Source organism: Haliaeetus leucocephalus, unplaced genomic scaffold, assembly GCF_000737465.1.
Source record: "Haliaeetus leucocephalus isolate CR32 unplaced genomic scaffold, Haliaeetus_leucocephalus-4.0 Scaffold184, whole genome shotgun sequence".
Lineage (NCBI taxonomy): Eukaryota > Metazoa > Chordata > Aves > Accipitriformes > Accipitridae > Haliaeetus > Haliaeetus leucocephalus.
The window spans coordinates 53,402-80,674 of NW_010972620.1; the positions used below are offsets into that span (position 1 = coordinate 53,402).

General features: G+C 40.8%; 1 protein-coding gene across 1 annotated transcript; it reads right to left on the minus strand.

The window, feature by feature from the left end:
- Positions 1-1,498: 1,498 nt before the first annotated feature.
- HTRA1 (HtrA serine peptidase 1) lies at positions 1,499-23,811 on the minus strand. The gene is made up of 9 exons (XM_010564970.1): positions 23,715-23,811; positions 18,709-18,808; positions 18,173-18,377; positions 8,071-8,265; positions 7,346-7,378; positions 5,937-6,051; positions 5,758-5,815; positions 4,770-4,865; positions 1,499-2,221 (listed from the first exon to the last, which is right to left on the minus strand). Exons 1-9 carry the CDS (start codon positions 23,809-23,811, stop codon positions 2,053-2,055), a joined length of 1,068 nt encoding a protein of 355 aa, XP_010563272.1. The 3' UTR covers positions 1,499-2,052.
- Positions 23,812-27,273: the final 3,462 nt, after the last annotated feature.

A 27,273-nucleotide genomic window follows, 5' to 3' on the forward strand; every position in this document is an offset into this window, starting at 1 on the left:
CTCAAAAGTAGCTAGCTAGAAACCAAGCAAAAATATTAATGGTTTAGCATATTAAGAGACCACAATAACAAACAACAGGAACAAAGAGAATCAACCAGCTCTGTAAATTATGCAACCACTTGTTTTGAAATAAAAAGGCAGATGAAAAATAACTTGTTTTAAACACAATTTCCTGGCTTTGGGGCTTTAGCTTAATTTTTGCTAGTTGGGTGCAGTAGCAGAGAAGGTAGGTGATTTTTTAATTCATTTTTGCTGAGAGCTGTATGTCACCCCACTACGCACTACACGGGATGTTCAACAAAATACAATACCACTTCAACAGGAAGCTGAAACATTAATCAACATCAGTAAGATGAACTTCCAGTGCAAATATACTACAAAGCAACTCCGCAAGATCATTCTACTTTGCATCTTTCAGGCTAGAAAGTATTGCAGACCTTCAGCGCTTGGCACTGTAATATCTTGGCAGATTTTCAGACATGGGTGATTTACCACAGTGACGGAACAAGTAAATCAGTAATGAGGTGTTCAGTCATGTCAAGGGTCAATACACTGTATAGCTGTGTAAATTTAGAGTGATCCAGGGGAGTAAGGGCAGGCACTGGTGCTCAGGGATACAGAGGCTCCCCAAATTGGGATAAACTGGCTGAAACAGAACTGAAACACAGCTGGAGGGAGAAAGAACACTGTCAGGGATCCAGGTCTAGAGGATTTCTTGCTGTAACTGTGTGGAATAATAAACTGCCAGCTATCCAGTTGAAGAGTTTTACTAAGAAGCAGTTTTCAAAAGAAGACCATGTTTAGGAATGACAGTCACCAAAAGTTGTCTATAGCCCTTGCATTTATTCTCTAAGATACATATTTCAATAGAGGAAAGGAAAGGCTGCTTAGCCTATTGTTTAACGCAGTGAGTAATTGCACTGTAATTAAATGTAGTTGATTGTTTTCCTTCACAGTAAGACAATCCCATTCACTACCCAAGCTTGAAGGGCATCCATAAATACATGCATAAAGATTAGTCTCTATGTTAGAGGAATGCCCAATATCCTAGTCAAAACCAGGTCCTATCATACGCACACCGGCACTCAAGATTGTGAATAAAACAGCCTGTTTGAAAGAGCTTAAGGCCAGATCTACAACAGTTACAAACAACCCGATATCTGAACTAGAATGGTATAGGATCTGTGATCCACAATATGACCATTTCTATAGTGGGCAAATAGATTTCAGGCATTGGTGAAGTTGTAATTAAAACAATAAGGAAAATGTACTAAACATCTGGAAGACAGGCAATCTGCAATAGCCAATATGACAAATTCGAGCCAGCCATGCTAAGAAAAACAGATGCACAAGAGCGCAAATACAAGCACATACTGAAAAATAAGTGTTTTGGTTTATGATGATAAAAACGAGACCATCAGGACATCCTTTCAGGCAGATGTGCTGTTCAAAGAAAAACACTCCACAGGGGGAAGTAAAATGAATCACTCACAAGAAGTACTGTTGAATTCTTTTAATAACACTAGGAAAATATCATAGTATTAAAATCCTGCACGGGATCCTCAAAAGGTTATTTTGGTTGGGATTTCTTTGTGTTTATAAACCAAACTTTTTTTCCCCCAATTGTGTTTTCTTTTAAACCAACTACTCCTTTACAATGGTATTTCCAGTTAAAACACAGCTAACCTATAAATACCTGAATACCACAACACACATTGTGTGCGTGGGTTTTGTGTAAATCTTAGCGGAAATAATGGTAAATCTATTCAACACAGGGAAGCAAACGTCGATTTGTTAAGCGGGGAATGTAACAGCCAGTAAAGAATACATTGCATACATAATACAGAAGGAAAAAAATTATCATCTGGAGTATGTGAAATTACACTGACTTCGCACCTTAAACCTATTAGAAGTTACTCTGTTGGCCAATACTAATCCACTGAACAAGCAGAATGTTGGTCAGAAGTCTAACGTTTCCTGTACCAGCACAGAGAGAATATAAGCAGTCCAATGCTGTTAAAAGAAAACATGAAATCCAGCTCATGTTTCTGGTTAGGGATCGATTTCTTCAGGAACTACTGTTAACATAACATCTTCGTTGCCCCTGCGTACAACCATGTTCAACGTACTGTCCTTTTTAATAATGTCACTGACATCACTGGCTGAACTTATCGACTGTCCATTGATGCTTATAATCACATCGTTGTCCTTCAGGCCACCACTGAAAATACAAAGCAGCAATGTATTACTATAATTGCCATTTTATTGTCTCTACAATATTGTTTAAAAAAAAAAAGATTGCTGCATTTTTCCTATTTCCCACCCAATGGCAGTTGCAGAGACACAGCGAGCATGGAAAAAGCAATCAGAATTTATGAAGCGGTGAAGATTACAATACAATGCAGAAACCTCAGAAATCGGATGGAGGTACAAGCTTGATGAATCCCATATTTCACTGCCTTCAAAGGAATTCACTATTGCAAATAGCGCAGAATTCTGCAATAAGGATCCTAGATGCTGATTTAGTAGAAGAGATAGAGGCATATTTTCCTTTTAAAATAATTGCAACAAGGCACTTGTTTTAGAGAGGAAATTTTCTAAGCTTTTATTCACATATACATAGCAAAGCAATTTGAGTGGCACTTTGTGTTAACGCATGAGGAATTTTGGTCCTGGATCCGTGCTGTTCTCCATACACAGGTTGACAGCCATTTCACCTTACCTTCATGCTTTAAACCCGAGCAGAATAACACACGCAGCGATCTAGCCCAGTCACCAAAAACACATGTGTGTCCTTCCACTCGTCTGCCTGCCCGCAGCCCCCAGAATCCCTTCTCCTGACCTCAGCACCATATGCAAACCGAAACCAAAACCCTCCCGACTCAAAGCAGGACGGGGCAGCACGGCAAGGCTCCCCTGCCTGGGGCCGCGGGTCTCTCCCCAAGCTGGCCGAGACTGCTGCCGGGACCAAGAAACGGGGTGGTGAGGGATACCATCGACCACAACATCTTGCCCGGTATTGCACAACGATCTGGCTCCAAGTTATGGAAATATTAACCAAGTAACCAGATCAGACGTGATTCAGCCCTTCAGCATAATCGTTCTTCACAAAACCACAGAGCAGTCATCGGCCTCTTCCGCCTGCAGAAAACGCCTTACATGAGTGTCTCCTGCAAGCAGGATGCCTTGGCCAACGTTTGCGACAAATCTGGTTGCCTACCGAAGGCATGACTTAAAACATTTCCATGGGAGAAACCATTCCAGATTATCTTGGTCTCTCAGGCAGCCTCTCCTCTCAACTCATACCCAGGAGAAGGTTGCTGCAAAACTGCTCTGATCCCCTACCAGCATGGCTACACAACGCGCATTGGAAAGGAAATCAGCAGAACGGGGAAACCCACTGACAAGGGAACTCTAGCAGGGGAGACATAGCAGACATGGGCTCCATTTTAATTGCCAGGCGAGACTTCAGATGAAGCATCCTTATTTGAGTTTGCCTTCAAGTTATGAGGCTACATTGCCTCGCATTTCTTCTACCTCTCTAATGCCCTTCTCCCACTCTCTGCAATTCTCCATACTCCTGTAATGATTTTTCTGCACCTTCAGATTGGGCCTGCATGCCAAGGCAGTAAGTCCAGTCCCACACTGGAGCAGCCACATTATTCCTACGCTAACTGCAATTTCATTTCACATCACAGACATACACCACTATTCTGCACAAACAGCACTGCCAACAAGAATTACCTACAAAACGCAGCAATAATTTAGAGAGCATGCTAGACAGCTAACACTGTGTATCTTACAGTGGCATCCAGACTGCAACAGACATCATCCAACCATCCTTGCAGTCTTCTGAAGAGACAACATACACTTGCTCCAAGGAGCTTTCTGCCTACATGCCTCTGGTGCTACACACGCCTCTTTGTTGCCACAGAGATTTACTCTTCTCTTAAATGATCTCTAGTTTCAGAAAATGAATGAAGTTTCCCATTTCCTACCCTGGATTTCTGAGCGGTTTCATATCAAACAAACTCTGAAAGGAAAGTGTCTCCAGCAGGAGCCAGCCAGACCAGTGCCAGTGACCACAGACCAGATGCCATACTTCAGCCAGGCATCTCATGAAGCGTGGTACCAACCAGCAGCTGAGCTTCTGAGCAAATACTGAATAATACAAAGAAAAAGATCAGTTGTCCAAAACCAAAAGCTCCTCCCAATAACGTGACTCCTCCCAAAGCTCTCACATGGAAGAGTATCTCCGGCCAAGAGAGGATTTCTCCCCCAGTGGAGACACGCCAGGAGAGCTGGTGGGTTTGCCCAACACTGAGGTGCTTGGGCCAAGATGGACACGTCTTCACAAGGTGGACACAAAGCTTCTCCCTCACTCTCCTATAGGAGTGACTGGCAGGGCCATGGGGAGTGTGCACAAGCAAACGTCTTTATTCAGCACTGGCATCGGTACAACAGACGTCTTGGAAGCAATTGCTGAGAAAAATGAAAATTGAGTTTTCACGCCCACTGAATCCTTGCCCTTTCAGCTGGGAACGCTGACAGGGCTTTGCTGCAATACCCTGATACGTTCGCAATATTGCCCATCGGGGACCGGACTAAAACCACAAACCCATTTCCAGCAGACAACCTAATAGCTATCAGATGGTTGTAATTTTGTTAATTTAACATAATCAAGATAGCGAGTTAAGCAGGGAACATTTTCTATCATTACCCCCTTAAATCAGTGGCAGTGGTTTTGAGAAAAAAGTACTTCAACTTACGCTTCAGCTGGTGTTTCTGGAATTACTTCAATAACATAGGCCCCAGAGACAACATCAGGAAAGTCTTTATGGCGATCCTTCAGCTCTCTAGCTTTGCTGGAAAACGAAGAAACAGCAACAAAAATATTTTGACAAGATGGGAAAAAAAAAATCGCGCATTTTCACTTAGTTAAGTCACTTAGCATTCACTAGCTGAGGTATTTTATACAAGTCGATGTGACACTTCACAATTAATTTTAACCCTTACAAGTATTTAAAGAATTATTACACTTTTTGCATTCATACAGCTTTTTAATGCCCATTTCTGGTAAAGGCAATAATTTCAATAGATACTGAGGATCAGAGTTAAAACATTTCAAAACTTGGCCATTACTTTAGAACTAGCAGATCCTGAACACCTAAAAAAAGCCCCTTCTGGTTTCAATGCTTTGTTATTACACCCGTGATCCTGCACATGGGAGAACTGGTTATTTCTATGGGACATAGTATCACCTGCTCATGTGTCTTTTCAGGTTTGAGTATGAATAAGCAAGTCCACACAAAAGCTTCATTTTACATTAAGTGAATTGTTTAATGAAAATAATTTTATAGAAATGGAAATACGCACGTAGCTGCTGTAATTCTTGAAAACATACGGTCCTGTTTTCTCCTTGACCCACACGACAGCACGGGACAGAAGATAACAACAGTAATAGAGCCCCAGGACAAATTAACAATTGCTAGCTATTCTCTTCTGAAGCATTAAGGAAAAGAAAAAGCCAGGGAGTTGTTTAAAAACTAGCTCATACAAGAGTCTACAGGAGAGTTCAACCATGTAGCAGATGCAGAGAAAAAGGTAGCAAAAACGGGCTGTGAGTTGTCACCAGCACCTACAGAGGCACTCGCTGCTGGTTCAAACCTCCTGGTTCTTTCTGCAGATCATGAGCTTGATCCAAACGCATGCAGTGACCACACTTCGGGAAGGTGAGGAACCACTGCTTTTACTTACCTGGGAGTCAGGGACATCATTCGTATGCCAATGTATTTCTTTTTGGTTATAGCTTTTCCTACAAAAAGGAAAACAGGTCTCAATCAACTGCTCTTACCAAAAGAGCCTCAAAGGCTGTTGACTTTCTGGTTTATTACTACTTTCATGTTTTTCTCCTTCAAAGTGGTGAAGTACAGTACCTTTAGCTTGTCTGTCATGGGATTCAGTTAGGAACTTTTTTATTTTATCTGATGGGATAGCAAACGAGATCCCTGCTGTAACTTTTAATGTATTAATTCCAATGACTTCACCATCCTGGAGAAGTAAGAAATTGTTATTAGCAACTGTGAAACATCTCAAAGAGAAATGGATGATTTCTTCCAAGCAATCACAAAGACAAATTCACATAACACACTTTGTAGCTGGTTTTCAATTTTCTAAATGGTCTCTTTAAGTCTAGTTTTTTTGAGTCTATCGATAAACAACTGTTCTACGGTTTTGGAAAACTGATGTGGATATTCATCTTGCCACTAGCAGAAGAGCGATCAGAATTGGGCAGCTCTCCTTCTTGCAGATGAGCAGCACATTCTACAGCCAATTTTGGTCTGTTTATTTCAGCAGGCACCTCAGGAAGTATGGCGCCGACTGGTTCTGAGCAAATATTGCAATAATAATAATAATATAAAGAAAAATGACAGTTCACCAAAATCAAAGATTTGCTGGTAATGTGACTCCAAGAGAAAGTTTCAGATAAAACATCTCTGCTGTCACCTGACGATTCGAGCAATTCTGAAATCTCAGCACCTTCTTTCCCTGATCTATCCCCGATTAAAAACTATCCAACTACAATTTTTTTAAACAGAGGTTACTGGTGCTGAAATTGTACTGCAAGTCGGGTGAAAAAAAATTGCCGAATCTCCAAGGCAGAAACTCTGACTCGTTCTTTCTTCCAATTTGTGCCGTCCCTCATTGAGGACCACTGCCTCTCCTCTGCTCGACCCCACGTGCCCCCATCCGAGAGCTCCCACACAGCAGTTAGGTTTTGCAACCTGCTTCCGTTTTTCTCTCTTGGGCTTATCCACAGCTGCTGCAAGGTCAGCTCTGACCGCGTCCTACAATATCAGCAAATAAACCCTAATATCCTGATAAATATGTGGGGTTTTCAACCCCCTCAGTGTGATTCAAAATAAAGGGGTAGGTATGTTTTTGAACCATTAAGCTGAGTTTCAGTATGCAAAAAAAAATATTGCTGGCTGCATGGTATACAGTGAAGGCAAACGCCTCAACTTTATATTCTGCTTTTTACTTACTGCAAGGCATAGGCAAAAAAAATTAGGCATTACACTTGCTCAAAACTATGCAAACCATAAACATCTTAAATATTGAAATCCAAGCATATCTTATGATTTGCCAACATAAACACAGACAAGTGATTCGTAAGAACTATGTGAATTTTGTGTAGTCAGCCAGATATCGAAAGCTCTGAATCACACTTCTGGTGTGGGGTTTTGTTTGCTTGTTGGTTTGGGTGGGGTTTTTTGTTTTGTTTTTAAAATAAAAAGTAAAAAATAATAAGCTTGACACTAAGCAAACTTAAAGAAACTCTTACCAGATTTACTAGGGGTCCTCCAGAGTTTCCATACTGAAAATAAACATATGGCAAGAACATGTTTTAATATCTACCTCTTAATTCATGGCAAGCACAACATAAAAGAAATTTTTGAAATATTTCTGTAGTAATTTTTTCATTGTCTATTAAATACGTGCAATAGAACAGTCTTAACTTCCAAACCCATTAACTACCCTTAATATCACCCCTTTTAGCTGAGCTTTGCAAATGCTTAGTCCTTCTTCTCTTGCCAGAGTAAGTTCAGAAAGCCAAGGTTTATCTTTTGTTTTAATAGTACCACACGAGCAACTTAGAAGATTTTAGCACAGCTCTGGGAGCTGTTAGTGAAGATTTCTTATAAGGCCAACAGTAGAAGTACAAAACCTATTGTTTTGCCTTAAAGCAGAAACAAACTCGAATCCTTAAACTAAGCTTGGCTTCTTTTTTAGAAAACAAATGATGGATTTCGAAAAGATATTTATTTGCCAGAGAATATTGCCTCCTCCCTTGTAATTTGTAAGAATTTTGAAGTGAAGGCAGATATTGTACTTGGGGTAGTTCCTTGGGGGATTTTTAAACAACGATCAAGTGCTGCGGCAACGCAGATGTCCATATTTACATGGATAAGAGAAAAGCTAACTATGTTCACTGTTCTTCAGAATTTTCAGAGTAACTATTAATGAAATCTAAGAGCTGAAGGGGACAAGGCTCAGAGCAGGACATACGTTGATGATGGCATCTGTCTGAATATAGTCCATATCGGAGTTGCGGAGCCCCAGCTCCTTCCCTCCACGCTGAGTGGTACTAACGATCCCTGTAGTCACTGTGTTTTGAAGCGAAAATGGACTTCCAATCGCGACCACGAATTCTCCTGGCCTCAAGTCTGCAGACTGACCAAGCAGAAGAACTGGCAATTTACCCTACAAATAAAAATAAAATAAATTAAAAAAAAAAAAAAAGTTCTTAAGACACTTCTATATCCATAGAACAAATTCAACAGAAACATGAATATGTTAATAGAGCAGAGGGAAAAAAGAGAGGCTTTTATCCCTTGGGGATTTTGCTTGCTCTGTTTCCTTTCAGTATTTCATGTGGCTCTGTACAGAAACATCTCAATGAATTTCTCCTCCAAAGAGTGGGCTCTTTAGACTGTAGTACTTTTTCCACAACAGGTATCCATTAATCAAAAACAATTGAAAGACCAAAGGAATATTTATGCTCTGCTGTACAAAGCAAACATCTGATGATACTAGGAATGAGTTGTTTCCAACAGTTTCTTGAAATAATTAGCCAACAGCTGCTGAAATAAAAATAATATATTAAGAGTGAACACTAAAGACTCATGAAAGCAACAGCCAAAGTGTATCAAACATGCATATGTATAGTTAAAAGCCTTTTATATTCTCAAAAGACACCAGCTAATGTTTCATCTTACTTTTTTTTTCAATGGAGTATCCTTCTAAATAATTATATTGCCTCCTACATACACCGATGTCTTCTAAGGGTGTTAGGATTTAAAGACTTTCTGGGATTTTTCTGTTATGACAGTAGGGGATACCATTATAGTTTCCTTTCAAGATCTTATCTCTAATATAAACATATTAACTATCACATTATTGAAGACATTCCCACTAAGACACAAAACATTCTTAAAATCCAGCATCAATAGAGATCACTGCAATTTACAGCAATTAAAAAAAAAAAAGAAGAGGGAAGGTTGGATCCACACATCCTTGCCAATGCAATGGATCAAGGGAACCGACTATGATTTCTCCAAGACATGTTGTATCTGCACAGGCACTGAACTGGCTGGATAACAGATGATTCAACTGGACCAATAACCTCCCCACCGCAGCAATCCGAAAACAGCCAGGAAGTTCTTAAGGTCTGCTACTCACCAAGTAATTAAGGGTGTTCTGAAACAGATCATATTTCAAATAAATACTTTGCCTTTATTTATCACCTGCCTGCAAAATACGCATTGAGCTCTGCTTCTTTGCTTCGTATTTTTAAAAATCAGTCTTTACCCTGCCAGTGATGTTACAAATTTTCTAATCCTCTTATGTTTAACCTGTTGTCCAAATGATCCTGACCCTCTCCAGGTATTTAATCATGTCACTAGACTATTTCTATTAGCATCAACGGACCTGGACATGTATAAATTCAGGTTTCAACTTCAGGATTTGGAGGATTAGGATGTTGCCCAACCCTAAATCAAAACAGAGGAAGTCTCAAGGGATGTATCTTTTGCTTGGCAAACCTAACTTTAACACAGCTTTCTTCCAAGCTTGCCCCACGTCAAAAATTCTTTCCTTTGCTCAGCAAGCCCGGCCCCAAAAGGAAAAAGGCATTAGTGTAAACTTTCAGAACAGGCCAGTGATTCTAGATGCAGCGGAAGCCCCACCTAGAGATTCACTTAACCAGCTTCCAAGGACTGGGTAACATAGTCACTTTATTAAAAATCAGGGTATCTTCAAGGTATTCTTGAGCTGTGTACCTAAAATGGAGGTACAAATTGGCTTAATACTCCTTCCTGTAATTCATTCCTTCCAGAAAACTTGTAAAGATGCCTTTTTCATCCCATACCTGTTCCAAAGCACACAGATTTATGCACCTCTACTTGACGGGATCCAAAAGGTATATACTGTGTGCTCTTGCAGCAAAGAAACAAGGTAATATTTAGTATGCCCTGATTATTTGTACATATTCCCAAGTTAGTGATAACTTTGCTTCAGAAGTTAGTAAGAGCTGAATCATTATTAAATTTTGGCAAAAAAGGGAAATACTACGTGTTTAAATTTGAAATCAAGAGCTAGCTCTTTAGAGGTCTTTTGTCATCAGCTGTTTGAAAGCCTGTATCGATAAGTCACCCTTAGGGACAAAAATCCAGTAATGCCCGTCACTTTGTATTTTTTTCACCTACAGTTTTATTTCAAATGTCCTAGGAGATATGCAGTGTCTATAAAGTAGAAAGTAAAAAATAAAGGCATTGGTCATCACTATATGCTGCTGCAAATACAGAAGTTATGGTTTTAATATTTAACAAGCCTGGTCCCGTGTATCCTTTATCCAACTTTGTTACAATTCCACCAGCAAAATTTTACTCAGATGAACAGATTGTTTTGATAAAACTCATTGCCAAATCTCAGACAGGGTAAGATGCTCAGTGGAAACTTATCGTTCAGTCTCCAGACAGCAAGAAAATAATTAACCAACTGCTTGTTAAACCAAATCAGTTGGAAGAGCAACAGAATAGGCAATACAGTAAGGAGAAAAACATTTCCCTTTCTAATTATTTTTGAGAGGAAAGTTTTCACAACCAGCAATGCCCTAATAACTACTAAATAATAACCATCCCTGGACCCTATCAGTGCCACAGCCATAGATAAACCCAACCAAGGTTGTGGCTTAATTCTGGGAAGGATACCCAGTTTCCCCATCACGTTTGCAGCGCAGCAGACAGGCAGCAACATCCCAAGGCAACGCTGCTGAGCGGTTCATCATCTCAGACCACAGCCCTGACTCCAAGGGACCTCTCCAGTACAGCGGGGAAGAGGCAGCTACGATTATCTGTGCTGGGAAGCATGCAGTATATTCAACACAAACAGCCCCATATGGGTATTGTTTGGATAGAGAGAGCACGCTGGCCCTTCCTTCTCTCGCCAGATGCTATTAAGCTTACGTAGCACGTGTTTTCAAGATGTTGTTGGTCAAGAAGCGCATCTCTTTTTGGCACTGCTTTTCCTTATTTTAAAAAAAAAAACCAACCAAACCAACACAAAAAGTGGCTTTTGTTTGTATCCCAGTACACTTAAAACGGATACTTCATAGAGAAAGAGGACATTTATCAGAAATGAAACATGGACAAGCAAAAGAAAACAGAATTTTTTTTTTTTCCCATTAGTAGAAAAAAAAAAGACCGGTCGTGTACAAAGTTAAAGATTTATACAATGTTCCTGAGTTATAAAAACAGTCACGAAGCCAAAATCGCATTTGGCAGCAGAAAGAAAATACATGAACAATCTCTGACTAATACAATTACTTTTGATTGTGCTGAGTTTTCAAGCCTATGCCTATACCAGCTAGGCTTCAGTTCAAAGTCTAACGCTGTATGGATTGGCTGTGGGTCATCCATGTGATTCAACATGCCTTCTGGAAAGAGTTTGGCTAACCTTCCTTTTCCCAGGAACAAGAATCAATTGCTAAAATTGCCTTGTTCTGCACATATTATGAAACATAGCTTTGGAAAATGTGTTCTCTGTTCCTTATGATTTTGCAGTGTGGTGCAGAGCACACTAACAGCACTGCATGTAAACACTCTCGTTAGTGCCTCTGCAAGTAAATGCCATAAAGAATTGGTCATGATGAGTATATGCATTGTAGTGGCTTTAAATCTGGGGTTTTCTCTCTAAAAAAGCTTAAAAATAACATTGCCACATTCAGAACTAAACTTTCCACTATCAAAAAAACCCAAGCATTCATTTAAATTGTAGAGGTGGTTGTCAAGTGAAATCAGTATAAAACCAATCAAAATCCCTGGGCATCAAGTGATCGAATGGGAAGTATGTCCTTCTGCAGTCCACAAGAGGAGCACTGGAAACGCAGGGCAAGCACTTACAGCAACGTTGTAACCTGAATCATATCAGAACACCTTGCCTGTGCCCTCACACCTTCCACTGGCAAGCTCTTGCCTAGGATGTTAAGACAGTCCTTGTAAACTAAGCTTAAGTGCTTGGGTCTGGGGCCCTTAATAACTATACTTAATAAAATGGGCGTTCTTCAATTTTTACATAACATCTGATGGTCATCAGGACGATGTAACTACTGTCACAACTCATGATTCTCTTCGGTTAACTATAGATTTGCCACAACAGTTAATTGAAATCCCAGGCAAACGAGCATGCCTTGCAGCACAATGAACGGGGAGCCAGAAACACCCAGCACCTAACCCCAGCTTTCCCAGTGACTCACTGCATGACCTTGGGCAACACATAACATCCTTTCTTTCCCTCTGATTTTCATTTGATGAAGCCTCAGGGCTCTACTGGGATTCGTGTTTACTCAATAAAACAAATCTGCAAGCAGGCATTCTGCGAGTACACAGAAATAGGACTAAACATGCAAAACCATAAGTGGCACATGACTCACTGTTTACACCCAGCCAGAGAAGGAGCCATTAATTAGCGTTAATATTTTAAGCCTTTCTCATCCCAAAGAGCTTCAGACATTTTTATACATGGATTTGGCTCAAACCCTGGATAAACATCACTCCCACAAAATGGATTTTGTGGATTTCCCAAGAAACAGCTTCATCCAACAGTAAGATGCAGCTATCGTTGCACGAGAGATTAGGACAAGTATAGAAGAAAAGCATCATCAGCTGGGAGTTGGATGTTCATCTGATGTACATTACCAGCATAACTCGAGTCAGGTAAAATAAGTGGAGCCTGGATGAATCAGCTCTGCAACTAGAAGAGGCAGACAGCATGCAACCACCAGCAGGCATGGCCAGAGCCAGAGAGAAATAAAAACCAAGAGACAGACGGCCATAACCAGTAAGTGTTTCAGTTGGAACTTTTTCATCCATGAAACAAGTGAATCTGTCTCTATGTTGGCACAGAAAGCAAGTAAATCCCTTCTCTGCACTGTAATCCCCTTCGTTTGTGGAAGGAAGATCACGAATATGCATGAAGCAGTTTGCAGTCCAATCATTCTTCTGATGAAGAGGAGACAAATGTTCTGTTCCGAGTTCAATTTGTGTTAAATAGCAACAGATTTCCGTCATACTTTTTATTTTTAGGTGGAAAAGAAACAGATGCTTGTATAGTATGCTAATTCAGCTGTAAGAACTCTGGCAGGACATGTAACTTCCCTAGGAATTGCATTTCTGTTCTCATTAATGAAACTATTTAACTTTCAGAATACGTTATGGCAAAATAAAAATGCAGGCCATGAGCATACAAAAATGTAGAGTATCATCTGCAATCTAGAAACTGCTTGACAAAACGCCAACGAAAATTAAAAACCCAAGCTGAATGCATTACAAGCCTCCAAAAGTATTTCATCTATAGTTAGAAAAACAAAACTGACTCTCCTTATCTAAATATGGAGCATGGGAAGCTTGCAGAAAAAAAGAAAAAAGGATGAAGCGTTGTTTTGCTACGTCACCATGATTTCAACTACCTGGCAAGATATTGCTGTTCTCCTTTAAAATAAAATAAAATACCCTGGTGCTGGCAGACCCACCCTGGAGGTGTGTGAGCATTTTGCTGTGTGGGGAGCTGGACCAGCGCATCGTCCCCACAGCGAGGGCTACTAGGAGATGAGGATGGCAGGAAACGACTGCTGCCTAAACTGATGAGTAAACAGGAGTTAACATCCAAGCTTTTTACAAGCTATTTCATTTCTATGGGTCCTGAAGACTTCTGGAACCAATATATGGGCTTCCTCAGGCTCTCAAGAGGAAGCAATGCAATATCCAGTGACAGATTTCAAAGTAAAACAGCATTTTAGAAAAGCCGCTTACATCTGGAATTCAAGTAGTTTGGTTTTTCAAAATGTGGGCTATTAAAATATTGATACACAAACAGGAAAGTTTGCTTTCCTGCTTCCTTCAGTTTGTACACACAGGGGGAAAAAAAGCAAATCCCCTCTGACCACAAAGATACAGACGCTGCATTGCCTCACAAAACCACCGAAGGAACGAGGGCAGAAGGTCTTGTTGATTTAAAAGCGTCAAACTAAGTGGTTATTACTAAGATGCAGGGAAAACCTTAAGCAAAACGGTGAAATACCACCGCAGATTAGAGACTGGTCACAAACCCACTACTGCTGTACCATGTAGATGCCAAATCCTGCCTGGGATACAGAAGGCAGTAACTGGTCACGCTGAGGAACAAAAATCTTCAGACCCTGGCATGCCTTCTGTGACATAGGTGCTACTTCAGAGTCAGTGAGAAGTGTCTCATGGCTGGTTTTTAAGCATGTAGGAAGAAGATACACCTCAAAATAAAGCCGTTCACCATGCTCCCCTCTTCTGTACTCACTGTCAAAACATAGGCACCTGCCACAGAGATCATCTCTGCAGGCAGAATCCAATTTCCAGGGGTGAAAGGGGTCTCCAGGCAAAACCCACCTCCATCTTCCACTATTTTTGGCTTCCAGCTCGATTTGGGTGAGGGCACAGGGCTCTTTTCTAATTCTGCCCTCCATTAACCCCGACATTGTCCATTAAACCACCCTAAAATTTTCTTTCCTCCTCCTGGTGTTTTCAGCAGCTGCATCACACATTCTCATTTAACAAGGTAGTTACTTGTCTTGAGATGAATTTCATAAGCAAGCTCTGCCAGCTCAAAAGCATCTGTTAGCTTTGGAGTGTTGTGCAATACTTTTGATGGATTTCAGGCTCACTGCAGTATCACACGTGCCACACAGGGTGGATTATTTCACCAGCCTCTGCCTATGCTGCCAAAGTCCAAATTTTTCTAGGGAAGTTTTATAAATTTTGCATGTTCATATCCAAATTGTCTGCAACTGCACTGTTTCTTTCTAGTATTGCCGTCTCCTCAAAGCTGTTTCCATTTGGAAGGATAGTTATATGACATTCACGTTTACCACACTTGACTCCAGTCTTACTTCCTACTTTCAACACTTCAGCAAACTGTTGTGTCTCACTATGGACACAAGAAATACAGTTTCTCTCCTTTACAGACTGTAAAATTAAGCGTATTTTAGGATTAGAAGAACAACTCCAAGATTTCTGTTCCTCATTGGCTGCAACATGTTTTTCCATGGAGAAGAATTTAATCAGGGAAACAGTTCATCCTTACTGGTGCCCAGATTTTACCACCCTCTTTCATTTCCTATTGCACTCAGCAAAGCCAAATTAGTTCTAGTAATGTCTTTGGCCAGATGTTCACACCTTAAAGAAAAACAGCATGCAAGCTGCTGCAAAAATCTTAACAGTTTTAGGAATACCAGCTGACAGCCTAAACTCGTACTTCAAGCCCAGCTCTGTTCCTAACCACAGAGGCATTCTTCAGCCTTCAGATCCTGCCTTAACATGCCACACAAAAACAGAAGAAAAAAAAATTTCTGCATCTTTGATATCATCTTCAAATAATTTATTCAAAAGGAAGAACTTCACCTCTTCAGAAAAATTCTTAGGGATGGTTTTCATGCTATACCCAGATTTTTAAAGGGTTATTTGTACCGCCAAATTGACTTCTTTAGTCATCAAATACATTTCAACTTCAACAAGTTACTACCTCACACTACCTGTGATTTTAAAAAGCCTTTTATGAATCTGGATGATTGCAAGGCATTTCAGTACAAAAAGGAAAGCTCAAACACTGAACTTGAATGGATAAATAAAAATGTCACATGAAAGTTCAGTCATAAAGTCAACTTTTCAGCTGACCGCATTTCCATTTTAACTTTTTGTGAACACTTAAAATTTTGCAATTCTAAGTCTCCAAGTGCAACACATCATCTGTCCTGCAAACAGAGGTGCCTCAGGACTCACCTTGGATTGGCATTTCCCAGTGCCACGTCACTAGAGCTAGCTGGAAAACTGGTCTCCCATCCCCAAAAAACCCCAAGCGATACTTTCCCCAAGTCTTCTCAAAATTATCCTGAGATGCAACAGCCAGGGGCCAGGGGGAAACAACATACGAGGTACTGGGTTGTACAACTGATAGGACACTTACCAAGGGTATGTCAGACCCAAGTTTATATCCATATTCTACCTAATTTAGAGCAGAGATGGGAAATTTGATCTCCTGCTACCCAGATGGATGTGCTAAGCTGACATTACGCAAGGAAGACAGCAGGGGACCTGCTCACCTCCTTCAGCAAGAGCTCAGCCTCCAGGCACTGAGGCACTTCCCGAAGTTTCATTAAAACCAAGACTTTTTCTCATAGACAACTGAATATTATTAACAGGTCAATCCCTCCCCTCTCCACCTCCAAAAAGAAAAATGTAGCTGATTTGGCTCTAGATAGCTCTAAGACAGAAAAAGTGCTCCTGCCTTAAAGAATTTGCAAGTATATATAAACGAATTAGGTTGCAATGCTGATGTGCTTTTAGCAAAACAGGGTCACAACCACGTTCAAAATTTAAATTGCTGGAAGAAGATGACTATCATTTAATTACAGAGCAGTAATTTTTAAAAAAGAAGAGTATCTGCCATCTCGCAAGTCATAACTAGAATCGCCAATTCCAGTCCTGTTTAGCAGTGGTTTCCACTACAGGCAACTCATCTGGCTGCATTCTCTTTTTTCCAAGCTGCTTCCAGTCTTCCATGTTCTCTCTTCCCACAAGCAGCTTACCAGGGAAATTTTGGAGCCATTTCTTTAGGGTATCAAAGAACATAAAACTCTACATCTGCTCTCTTCTTAAGTCCCCCAAATGATCTGTCACATCAGTTCAATGTCTCCTCTCTTTGACACACCAGCTTCTCTCTTCTCCGAAGCTCACCTTCCTATTGTTTCAAGTCCTTTCCTTCTCACCATCGTTTTCCGGTCTACTTTGCCCACCATGTTGTGCAGAATTCCAATTTTAAATCACTTTTCCAGCTGCACTTCACTCCCTGCCACATCCTACTCAGCCTAATGCTGTCAGTTCTTATCCTGGGGATCTTTCTCTTTGCTTTGTTACTGCAGATCTGCTTTTGCTTATTTTAAGATAACATTGAGAAAAGAAGCAATTGGTAAATGTGTACATAGGTTACCTCAGGAAAACGGAGGTAAAAACAACATGGCAAAAACCATTCTTGGTATCGTTAAGGTTTTCTGCCATGTTGCTGTTAAGAAGCTTTTAAATAAGAAAAAAAGAGAGAGTTTTAAATGACAAAGGTGGCAAGGGAGCAGCAGGAGCACTTCGTATCTTGGGTCATCCAAGAGTTCTGCATTAGATGTCTGGTTTAGTCATGAACTCTGGCACAAACACTTTTGACCTCACTGGGGAATAGGTCTGAACTAAAACAACACTGCAAGATCTACAGATTTTTGAGTCATGTGTTTCAAATGAGACGTTCTTGCCTGTTAAATTTGGAGGTGATTAACTAATAGTCCAAACAAGCGAAACCAATATGAGCAGCACCCCAAGCAATCACATGCATCTAATTGCATCTACATTACACAGTATTTCAACACAATATTCCACTTGCGCTACATTGTCGACGTGCGCAGAACCGCATGACAGCTTTCCTGCTGTTGCAGGAGGCAGAGTAACGCTGACAGCCATATGTTTGAGATGGAGGGAGACTACGGATGGGAAGTTGCATTCCCATTTGTTCAGAAAGCCACTTGCAGTGTAAGAGCATCTTTCCAGGCTGGCTTTAACTTGCAAGTTCAAGATACTTCCTAACATATTTTCCATTTTAGTATCTACATAAGCGTGGTACTTCAGAGGGACAAACGCATCCTCTAAAAGCAATTTGTGACTTCAGTATAGGCACACAAGAAAGACTAATGAGTCCCTCTACCAACCACAAGGGAACATCCACATTTCTTCTCAGAGGGAGAGTTATATTAGCCAATGCGTGTGTAAACCAGCCAGCAAACCATGTTGTTGGTTTTTATTTTGAGGACGCATACCAAAGTGCTACATACTTGCTTGCACTACACTGAGAGGTGATAAAATTAACCAGTACCAACCCCAAACTTGGCTTTTGAAAATGTGTATCCACCTAGCTCAAATATTCTCTGTATACTCAGACCACTAAACTACCAGCCTTTCCTTCAAACATGAAAATTAGCAATAGCTTTTGGAAAGGAAGATACTAAATTAAGAGGATTAAAATGTGTCTTACTTTAACGACTCACCTGAGAATCTATTTTAATTAGTGCAATGTCAGCTTTTTCATCAACATCTTTAATTTTAGCTTCATACGTTTCACCATTCTTCAGCTCCACCTTCACGCGGTTTTTGTTGGTGACAACATGGGCGTTTGTCACTATCAGTCCGTCTTCTGAGACAATGAACCCTGAACCACTGGCAACAGGAATCTCCCTCTTTGAATAAGGAAGTCTAAAAGACATGGGAAAGAAACATTTATCGCTGCAGAAAGTTGAAAGATCACAAATCACTCCAAATAACATGCAGCCAAAAAGAGTTTGGTGGGTTTTAATGCTTTAGGATATCTACTGTTACTTACTATCATTAACAAGACAATGCACATGCATTAGTTTAACTTTTTTTTTTTTTTGCCAGAACTCTTAAATTATCTTTAATTCTTAAGCATGACAAATATTTATCATCTCAAAAACCTCTTTGCTATTACATAGCATCAGTCAACGTTTCTGGCACACTGGCAGCTGTTTTCAAGAATACAAAAATCAAAACTAGGCGTCTTGTTTACTTGCGAAATAATTCAATGTGAACCACAGCAGGAGCTATCTTCTCCACTACATCTGCAATAAAGTTGTATTTGTGCCGCAGGCTATTAGGATGTTCTTGGCCTGAAATAGAAACAGAAAACATGTCATGAGTTCTTCAAATGACAGGAGAAGGGTCATTGCAAAACACCTGAATCAAAAAAAGCCCCACTCCTCCCTTTGTGAAAGGCATCTTGTACTTGGATCCCTCCATTACTGCTCTCGCCACTTTTCTGGATGGCCTATTTAGCCTGTATGGTCTTCTCAGATCAAACAAACGGGGTCTGTTCCTCTGCCAAAACAGGCCCCCTCAGGATTTTTGAAGTCTTACGCTGCTGCGTTTGTAAAATGCCGAGGACAACGAGGTCCTGACCCCAGCATAAGCCTACAGCAGCCGCTGTGGAAGTTTAACTCGGGTACGAGGTTTGCGCAGCCTCTCCCACTGGTGTGCCCGCACGGCTTGAACCACCAGCCTCTGCCCAGCACCTAAAGGTGGATGCACACTACGTACGCTCTGTGCAACCCTACTCAAGGCATCCTTTCCACTGATACCACCCGTGGTTCACCAGCTCCACTCAGGAGCCGATCCCATGTACTTTGGAGTTACCGAACCACCCTCAAAGGCTATAAAATAGATAGGCGCAGGAAAACAATGGGACCACAAAGCTCTGCATTCCTGGGCAGTGCTGTAACACAAAAGCTCGTGGTCACTGAGTATTCAAGGGAGGTCAGTGGGATTTTCAAAAGCAACTGGATACCAAACTCCTATTGTGGCCATCAGAAAACCTGTCTGCACCATCAGATGTCTAAAATTTCTGGAAAAAAACTCACAATTCTGACACAGCTCCCCTTTCTCAAGTAGTTCGGGGCCATTTTTTTTTTTCCCAAATTGGGAGCAACTAAGCAATTGGAACACCCCAAAGAGTTCTTTTGTATTTCCCTAGAGGCAAGAAACACCCTCTGTTTTCATTAGTCTTCCCATTTTATCTGATGCTTCCTTCTCATGTTATAAAAGCAAAAGCCAAATGTGCAATTGACTTTCAGATGAATATTAAAGTGCTGTGCTGCTCCCATCCATCTTTGCCATTTGGCTTCTAAATCCGTCCAGAGATTAAAGCAGTAAGCAGCTTGTGGATGCTGTAAGTGCCTGTGATGGTGTAACAGGACAATTGATTTGCAGAATTGTAGGAGATGCAGGACTATCCTATAAAAATATTCCCAACACCGATACCTGAATGACCTTCACTACCTGAAAACCAGACTGGAAAACTATGCAAAGTTTTAAGTACATACTGGAGGCAAAAAGAGATTCAGAGGAACAACTTGGGAACAAAACATTGCTGCTTTTAATACTAATCAGATACCAGTTTGATTCATGGGTGAACAACTGGTTTCAGGTGACTTACCAATGCCAGCGAGCATACACTGCCTTCATGAGAGGGGCGGATGCTCAACCCAAACACTATCTGATCACTCAAGAACGTGTTTATTCCCATTATACCCTGTGAAGCAGCTCAAGGGCTTTTAAATGCAATCAGTCATGAACAGCAGCTACAGCAGTAACCACATAATCCGCTATGTAGTTTCAGATCACAGTTCGGAGACGTTAATCTGCTTTATGAAGCAGGAACGTTGATCAGGAAACTGGTGTCCTCACCTACTCTTCTCCTCAAAACCATTCTGTGCTTTCTCCGATTTATGCATAAGCTGTTGTCCTTGGACTTTTATGCCAGAAAGGCAAAAGGCCTTGCCGAGTGACAAACATCAATTTACCAAAGGATTTACGTTCTCTTTATTAGAAATATTTGGTATCAAATGAACGATGCCATCGCTATAAAGCTGACAACTGTAACGGGAGTGTTTTGGAAAACTGGTAGGAGAATGGGAACTGCAGCTTGGAAGTATTCCCTCTCATTAAATAGGAGCTTTGACAGATTATCAGATTGGATTAACGCGATGTTGGGATAAAACTCCACAGGGCACTACTGTATCCATCAATATGTTTTTTGATCACTGCTTATAAAATGATTTCGTCTCAGTTACAATGCTGTAGACATTCAAAGGTCACATCCTGCCCTTGAAAAAGAAAGCTCCCACGGATGAGGGAACTGCACAGGAAACACACAGCTTTTTTTTATGCCTTCAATCTTTTTTGCATTTAGCTATTCAAGAAGAGAAAGGATGCCTAAGCTGTACATGGTAAGACTACTAATACTTGATCTCAGAGAGCTGCCTTCACTTTGAGTGGGAGGCTACAAACGCCAAGATTGCAGAAGGGACAGTATTTTGTGTATAATTTGCCTCCTTGCGCAGTCCCAAACTAAGCTGCACAGTTAAAAGGTCAAAATTTCATAGTCTGAAAAAGTTAGATAATAAATACTGATTCATGGCATACTGACCTAAAAAGCTTACAACAGCTTGCCACGCCTGTCTATTGCTTATGTATTAGGAATTCTTGCATTGTGTAACACAGTTTTGCAACAGGTCTTGAACAACTGCCCGTTTAAATGGAAAACATACCTTTTTAAAGCAAATAAACAAAAGTCAAACTACCATTCAGATGAATTCATTGATGAATGCTAACAACAACAAAAAAATCCTATCAACTGCTCTTTACCATCATGGGATGACACAAAATCTGAAGGCTATAGTGAAATCATTAATATGTTGAAAATTTCTCCTATCAAAAAATGAGACCAAAGTGGACACGTGTGCATGCATAGCATTTGCCCATTACGTACATACTTAATGCTCACCATAGCTAATTGCTCTTTGGGATTACCGAGCAATGCACGTGGGAGCTGAGAGGTGCACTTATCTTTCCTATAAGCAACCACCACCATGTAAAATTTTATCTTAGATTTGAATTACCAGAAGACACAGGCTACTATGTGGAAGCCTAAATTGCCATTAAACCGCCAATAATACAAACCTAATATGAGCAGATGCTCATTCCTCAACCACCAAATGGTAGTTTCCAGGCATCACCAGCCACTGTAGAAGACAGCGGTGAAATTCAGAACTTCTCAGGAGATACTTTCCTCTTCTCTCTAACACACGTACTGATAGTTCAGGGTCTTAGTAGAAAATACAGTTTTAAGAGTGGAATGGGTATCATGCAACATTCTCCAAGTTTCCAGGTTTAAAAAGCTGGAGACTGCAGTGGTTTAGTGGACTGTGCTTGACTATTAAGCAACAAAAAAGCAATAGCTTTAAGTTTTGATTGATGATATGGTTTTGACTATTTAATCCCCAGTACATGTGTATTCTCATACACACATCCAACCACAACATTCTTCCTGACTAACAGGCACCCCACAAGCAGGTGGCCAGCTCTTTACTTCCGTGCTTAAATTGGTCCCAAAAATGTAGTTTTCTCAGCTCAAGAGTGCTTCTTTGGTTATACTGGTTTGGTATAACCAGTGTTGAATTCATGAGAATAAAGTTTCCCCAATTTTCTGGCCTTTTTCTTTAAACCACACCCTTCTGGAGCATTGTTCTTAGTATTTTCTTTTTTTTTTTTTTTTTTTTTTTTTTGTATTTGGTGTTGGAGATTTTTGTGGGTTTTTTCTGTTTGTTTTGGTTTGCTTGTGTTTTTTTTAAAATTTTAAATCATTGAGAGGTGGCCTTGAATAAAGCTCTAGCACCTAAATACCATCAGGCTTCAATGTTCAGATCTTTGCAGACTGTTCCTCTTTCTATTTATATGCTGTGATTATTGTGTTTTGTAATGTTTTTACTGAACTATTGCACAATGCCCTAAATGCCCATGAGCATGGCTAAGAAAACTTTATTAATGACATTATAAAGATGATGGTTGTGAATTCAGCTGATGATCAAAAACTGACTTAAAAAAAACATAAATAGGTTACAGCATGAAAAATTCCTGAGGCAACTAATTCTTCAGGGACTTCAAAGGTGTGCTGGCTGTCAGCCCTTGAATGAAAAGGAAAATCTCTGCCAACTGACATTAAGAGGGCTAGTATCAGTAAACAAACTGCTAGGAGGCAAGACAGAATACCAAGCCATGGAAAAAAAGCACACCCGGCTGTAAACAACTGAAATAATTTGGTTTCACAAAGATGAGCCAAAAAGCATATTAAGATCTAGGTGCTGATTAGGTCATTACTCAAAGTGGCATTGATGCTTTAATGCTTACAATTCACACATGCTGCTTTTGGTAATATTTTCAGCTAAACTGACGAGATGCTTTGGAGATAGAAATCTCATAAAAGTAACCTCTCCCCTTCAGTTGTGAGAACTGTATCTGCTGTTCTGGAAGGTCTTCTCTCAGCGTAGGTCCACCTCTCATGAGAGCAGATCTTCACACAAAGCTTTAGGTACATCTTGGTCAGAAATGGATCTTTTTCCCCATCCAGTTTTCTTATGTTTTCCCCCTTTCAAACAAGGGGGTTCTGCTCCCATCCATCGGGACCAGCTCAGCTCCCTGCCCATTCTCCTCTGCTTCCCAACTGCATCCAATGCAGCTAGCCTGGGCTTAAGGCATCTCAACGGTCCTGTGTCTCCTTTCCAGGGTCTGAAGTTAGAACCAACACGGTTATCATCCCATTCAATGGGACCTTTTGTCTTGGACACAGGGAGGGGGAAAAAAGGGACACCCCAGTAAACACCAGCAAGTCTCTCCCTCCCACCCTCACCTGGTGTGACCTCCCCAGATATTCTCAAGTCCTAAGTCAAAAAGCTCAGATTCAGTCTGGAATCAAGCCTTCTTTAAAAGCAGCAAGAAACTTTCACTCCCATTAAGATTAAAAAAAACAAACAAAAAAACCAAAAAACAACTTCCCATGAAACAGTAATCATCCAAGACAGCTGCAACTATCAGTATTTGTAATTTTGTAACTGTTAAAGAGGATGCTCCTATGCAAATTGCAGGGAGGGTGGAGCACCACCTTCAGGTTCATCATTAAAGATGCTTCATATTGGAAAAGTGCAACGCCCCTGTCCTTCCAGGGGAACGAAATTAAAGTACCCTTTGGGTTTGCTTCATGCTTGTACCTGAGCAGCAGCACGCTCAGCCGGGAGGGCTGTTTCACCCCTGCCCCGTTCATCAGACCCAGTGTTACCATCTCAACTGGTGGGGTCCCATGGTCTGCTAACATCAGCCTGGTGCCGGTGGAAGAAAATGGGGGTTGGATCCAGGGATCTATGGTTAATTTATGTTTTCCCGTTAACTCCATAATGATCACAAGTATGTCTATGAAATCCTTGCCCAGTAACACAGAGTACAAGCAGAGCCGACGCAACCTGCTGAAGTTTATGGGCTAACTAAATGTATTAAGCTACCCAGGTTGCTGAAAATAGATAATTGCTTCCTCCTGTACTCGCTGCTTAACATTATATTCAGATACACAATCCCAGGTGCATATGCAGACTAGAGTCTGAAAGAACAGCTTGGGTTTGGGTTTCTCTGCAGAACGAAACCAGAAGGGCTTAAGTATTCACGAAACCTCTGGGCTGGCAGAACCTGTGACTACTAACCCAAACCACAAGACTGTAAAGTTTTACTTGGAAAACTTCCACCCTCCCAAATAAAACTCCAACCGCTGGTGTTTGTACAAACTCCTGTTCATGTCATACAGGAAAACGTTAAAACCTCTGACGCTACTATGGAAACACAAACTGCAGCAAATGTGCTTAGCTCACATGAAAATGGTGGTATCAGCAAGCTCCACTGGAGAGACACAAGGAAAAAGTGATGTATGGGGATCTGCTGCCACGCTTTTTTTTTTAAATTACATAAAACTGCAAGCCTAAATATTCCGCTTCCTATTCAAGGATAAATTGTGTAATACACCAAAAAAGGATATTACGCAATGAAAACAAGAAACATTCTACGTATCGTAGACGATTTGCTTAAGAACAACTTTTAAATCAATGGAGGGAATTTTGAGAGGTCTAAACCACAGCATCTTGCTCATAAAGCTATTGCATCAGTTATTTTTTCCCTGTATAATCCAAGGAGAAACTAAACACACTTCACAGATTTCCGAGAAGAAAATCTGTATTACTGTGACATGCCTAAAACCAAAAATATTTTCATAGCACTAAATAATGGAGAGACTTTGAGCATTTTATTCTACCAAATAGTAAACTGCAGAAATCTGGTATTCACTTAAAATATTTCCTGCAGCAAGAACCACTGCAAGATTAAAGTGAGGATTTAAAGTAAAATTGCTTTTTGGCAAGAATGCAAACTTGCAAAGGGAAAATAAAGTCCATTTTCATCATCATAATATTTAGATGACCAACTCTTTCTTGACAACCTTTAACAAGGACTGTCACATACACGAGAGATTTTGCAAATAGCAGGCTTTGAAATTTGTATTTTCCCTGCTAATCCAAAAGCCTGAAGCCATTAATTTTAATCACTGATTTTAAACAAACAAACAAACAGGCTGCCAAGCTAAACAAAATAGGGAATCTATACAAAAGTTTGTAGAACAAAACAGCTCTCAAATTAATGATAACACAAAACAGTTTCCAGACCAGCATGTGGTTGCTCATATAACATAGCACGTTTGAGTACAGAAATGAAGGTGAATAAATTGCACGTTTTAGTTGACATTCCCAAGAACAAAAGCTGACTTTACTGATTTTCAGGGAGAAGGGTGTGAAAGAGTAGACAAACCCCAACCAAGCAGCAGGATGGTCCTGCCAGTGGTGCAGAGGCTGCTGCCATGCACTGGATAGCTTGGTCTCTGCACGCATCTTGTTCCCAACTACTGGCCACAAATTAATGCTTACCCCGCTCAGAGTTTAAGAGGGTAAAGTATTGAAAATGCAAATGTGTGAATAAGTAAAAGCAGATATTGGTAACACATGAATGGCCATGCTGCATGAACAGTATGACACACACAGAGCTCTTCTGCACTTACAAAACAAGAAAACAACAACAACAACAACGTATTTCAAGATAACTAAATTGTAAAGCACAGAGTCTTCAGGAAACTTTAGTCCAACCTCTTTGGTCCAGCTTGTTTCTTAGTATAAAACAGACCTCTTTGGCACCCAGTCCCAACGTAATTCAAGATTTTCTTGTCACTGAAAACGGTCAATGTCCTTGGGCAATGTGCCTCCAGCTTCCTTGTAGCAAGTTCCTATATAACTTCAGATATAAAACTTAACATTTTAGTGGAACAGCAACTGTTCCTACCACTTGTCTACGAGGCAGAATAAGGATTAAATGAATCGGATAGAGAGCATCTTCTATTGCAACTCAACTACTGAATTGCTAGACAGATGTCAAATGGTTGGAACATTGCGCAGAAGGAGGAAGACCCAGGAAGGATGCGTGCATCTTGGCATCACTCAGTCTCTACGCAACTTGTGAAAAGAAATTGGAATCCTCAGTGTCTTAGGTTTACCTTTAAAATGGGCATAACCCCTGTTTCATCTCGTGGGACTAGTCTCGAGCTTTAGCTACCCTTGAAGAACCTCACAGGGAGAAAATATGTACATAAAAAAGCCCAGAAATTCTTCTATAAACCAAGCACACTGGCTGCCCCTGCAAAAAAGTCTCACAATTACAGTAGTAGCGAGCAAAAGCAATAGACTTTCAAGCTGATGAGGATAAAAAGCAATTCGGTGTAAGCAGGGAGGGCAGGAATCCAGAGCGGAGCGACAGCTCCATCTAACACAACAGGAAACTGCGATTCCTTCTGTAAACACCAGCGGTGAGGTGGGAGGAAACCCAACTTCTACATAAACAGCCAGGCTGGAGCCCCGGGACGGAGGAACGCAGCCCTGCGAGGAGGAACACGCTGTTCCCAGAGCAGCATTGCCATATTAATACAATACCGAGCCTGGGCTCATTGGAGGAGGTGACAAATTAATGGCAAGTCAGCAGCCCTCTGACAAAGATGCTCGGCTCGGGGTGGTCGTGCCAGCAGCTTGTACTGGTCTGTCTGGGGAATGAGGAGGGAAGGCACGGTGCAGGCAGATAGATGCTCAGACACATGCACACAAAAAAACCCCAAACAACAACAAAAAAAAAAGGTGAAGAGCAATTCAGGACAAGGGCAAAGAGTGCTGAGCTCGAAAACATCATTAACAGTAGTCCTGTCTGAACTGGAAATATCAAGAAATGTAAGTCAGGTAGTTATGGAAAAGAGTCTGCCTGATTTCCTGCAGACAGATGAAAAGAATATTTCAGTCAACAGGTTAAAGCAGACACGGTATTCTCTTCCCTGCAGAAGGCTGAAAATACAACAGATGAGTCAGGAATAATTTCTCCTCTCCTTTTTCCAGCCCTGCTCAGTTTACGTCCCCTCCGACTCAGGTCATCACCCTGCTCTACCTCCCAGCTCCACTCATCAGAGGCCGAGAACCAGCAAAACAACCTCAAAACGTCTATTAAGTAACAAGGACGTGGTAATTCCTATATCCTTCGTGTAACCAACAGCTGTCTAATCTTGAAAATTCCTCTTAACATTATAAAGCCATTAAGGTCTCATTTTAAGTATGTGAGAAACTTTCGCACTGCATCTTTAGAAGAAATCCCTGCTTAAGAGAGACTTAGTTTCAACTTC

Coding starts and splice junctions, on each gene's coding strand:
- HTRA1 (XM_010564970.1), bottom strand. CDS start 23,811: ATGGTAACACTGGGTCTGATGAACGGGGCAGGGGTGAAACAGCCCTCC. Junction 6,052..7,345: donor GAGGACCCCTAGTAAATCTG/GTAAGAGTTTCT, acceptor TTACTTCTCCAG/GATGGTGAAGTCATTGGAAT. Junction 4,866..5,757: donor ATGATGTCCCTGACTCCCAG/GTAAGTAAAAGC, acceptor TTCGTTTTCCAG/CAAAGCTAGAGAGCTGAAGG.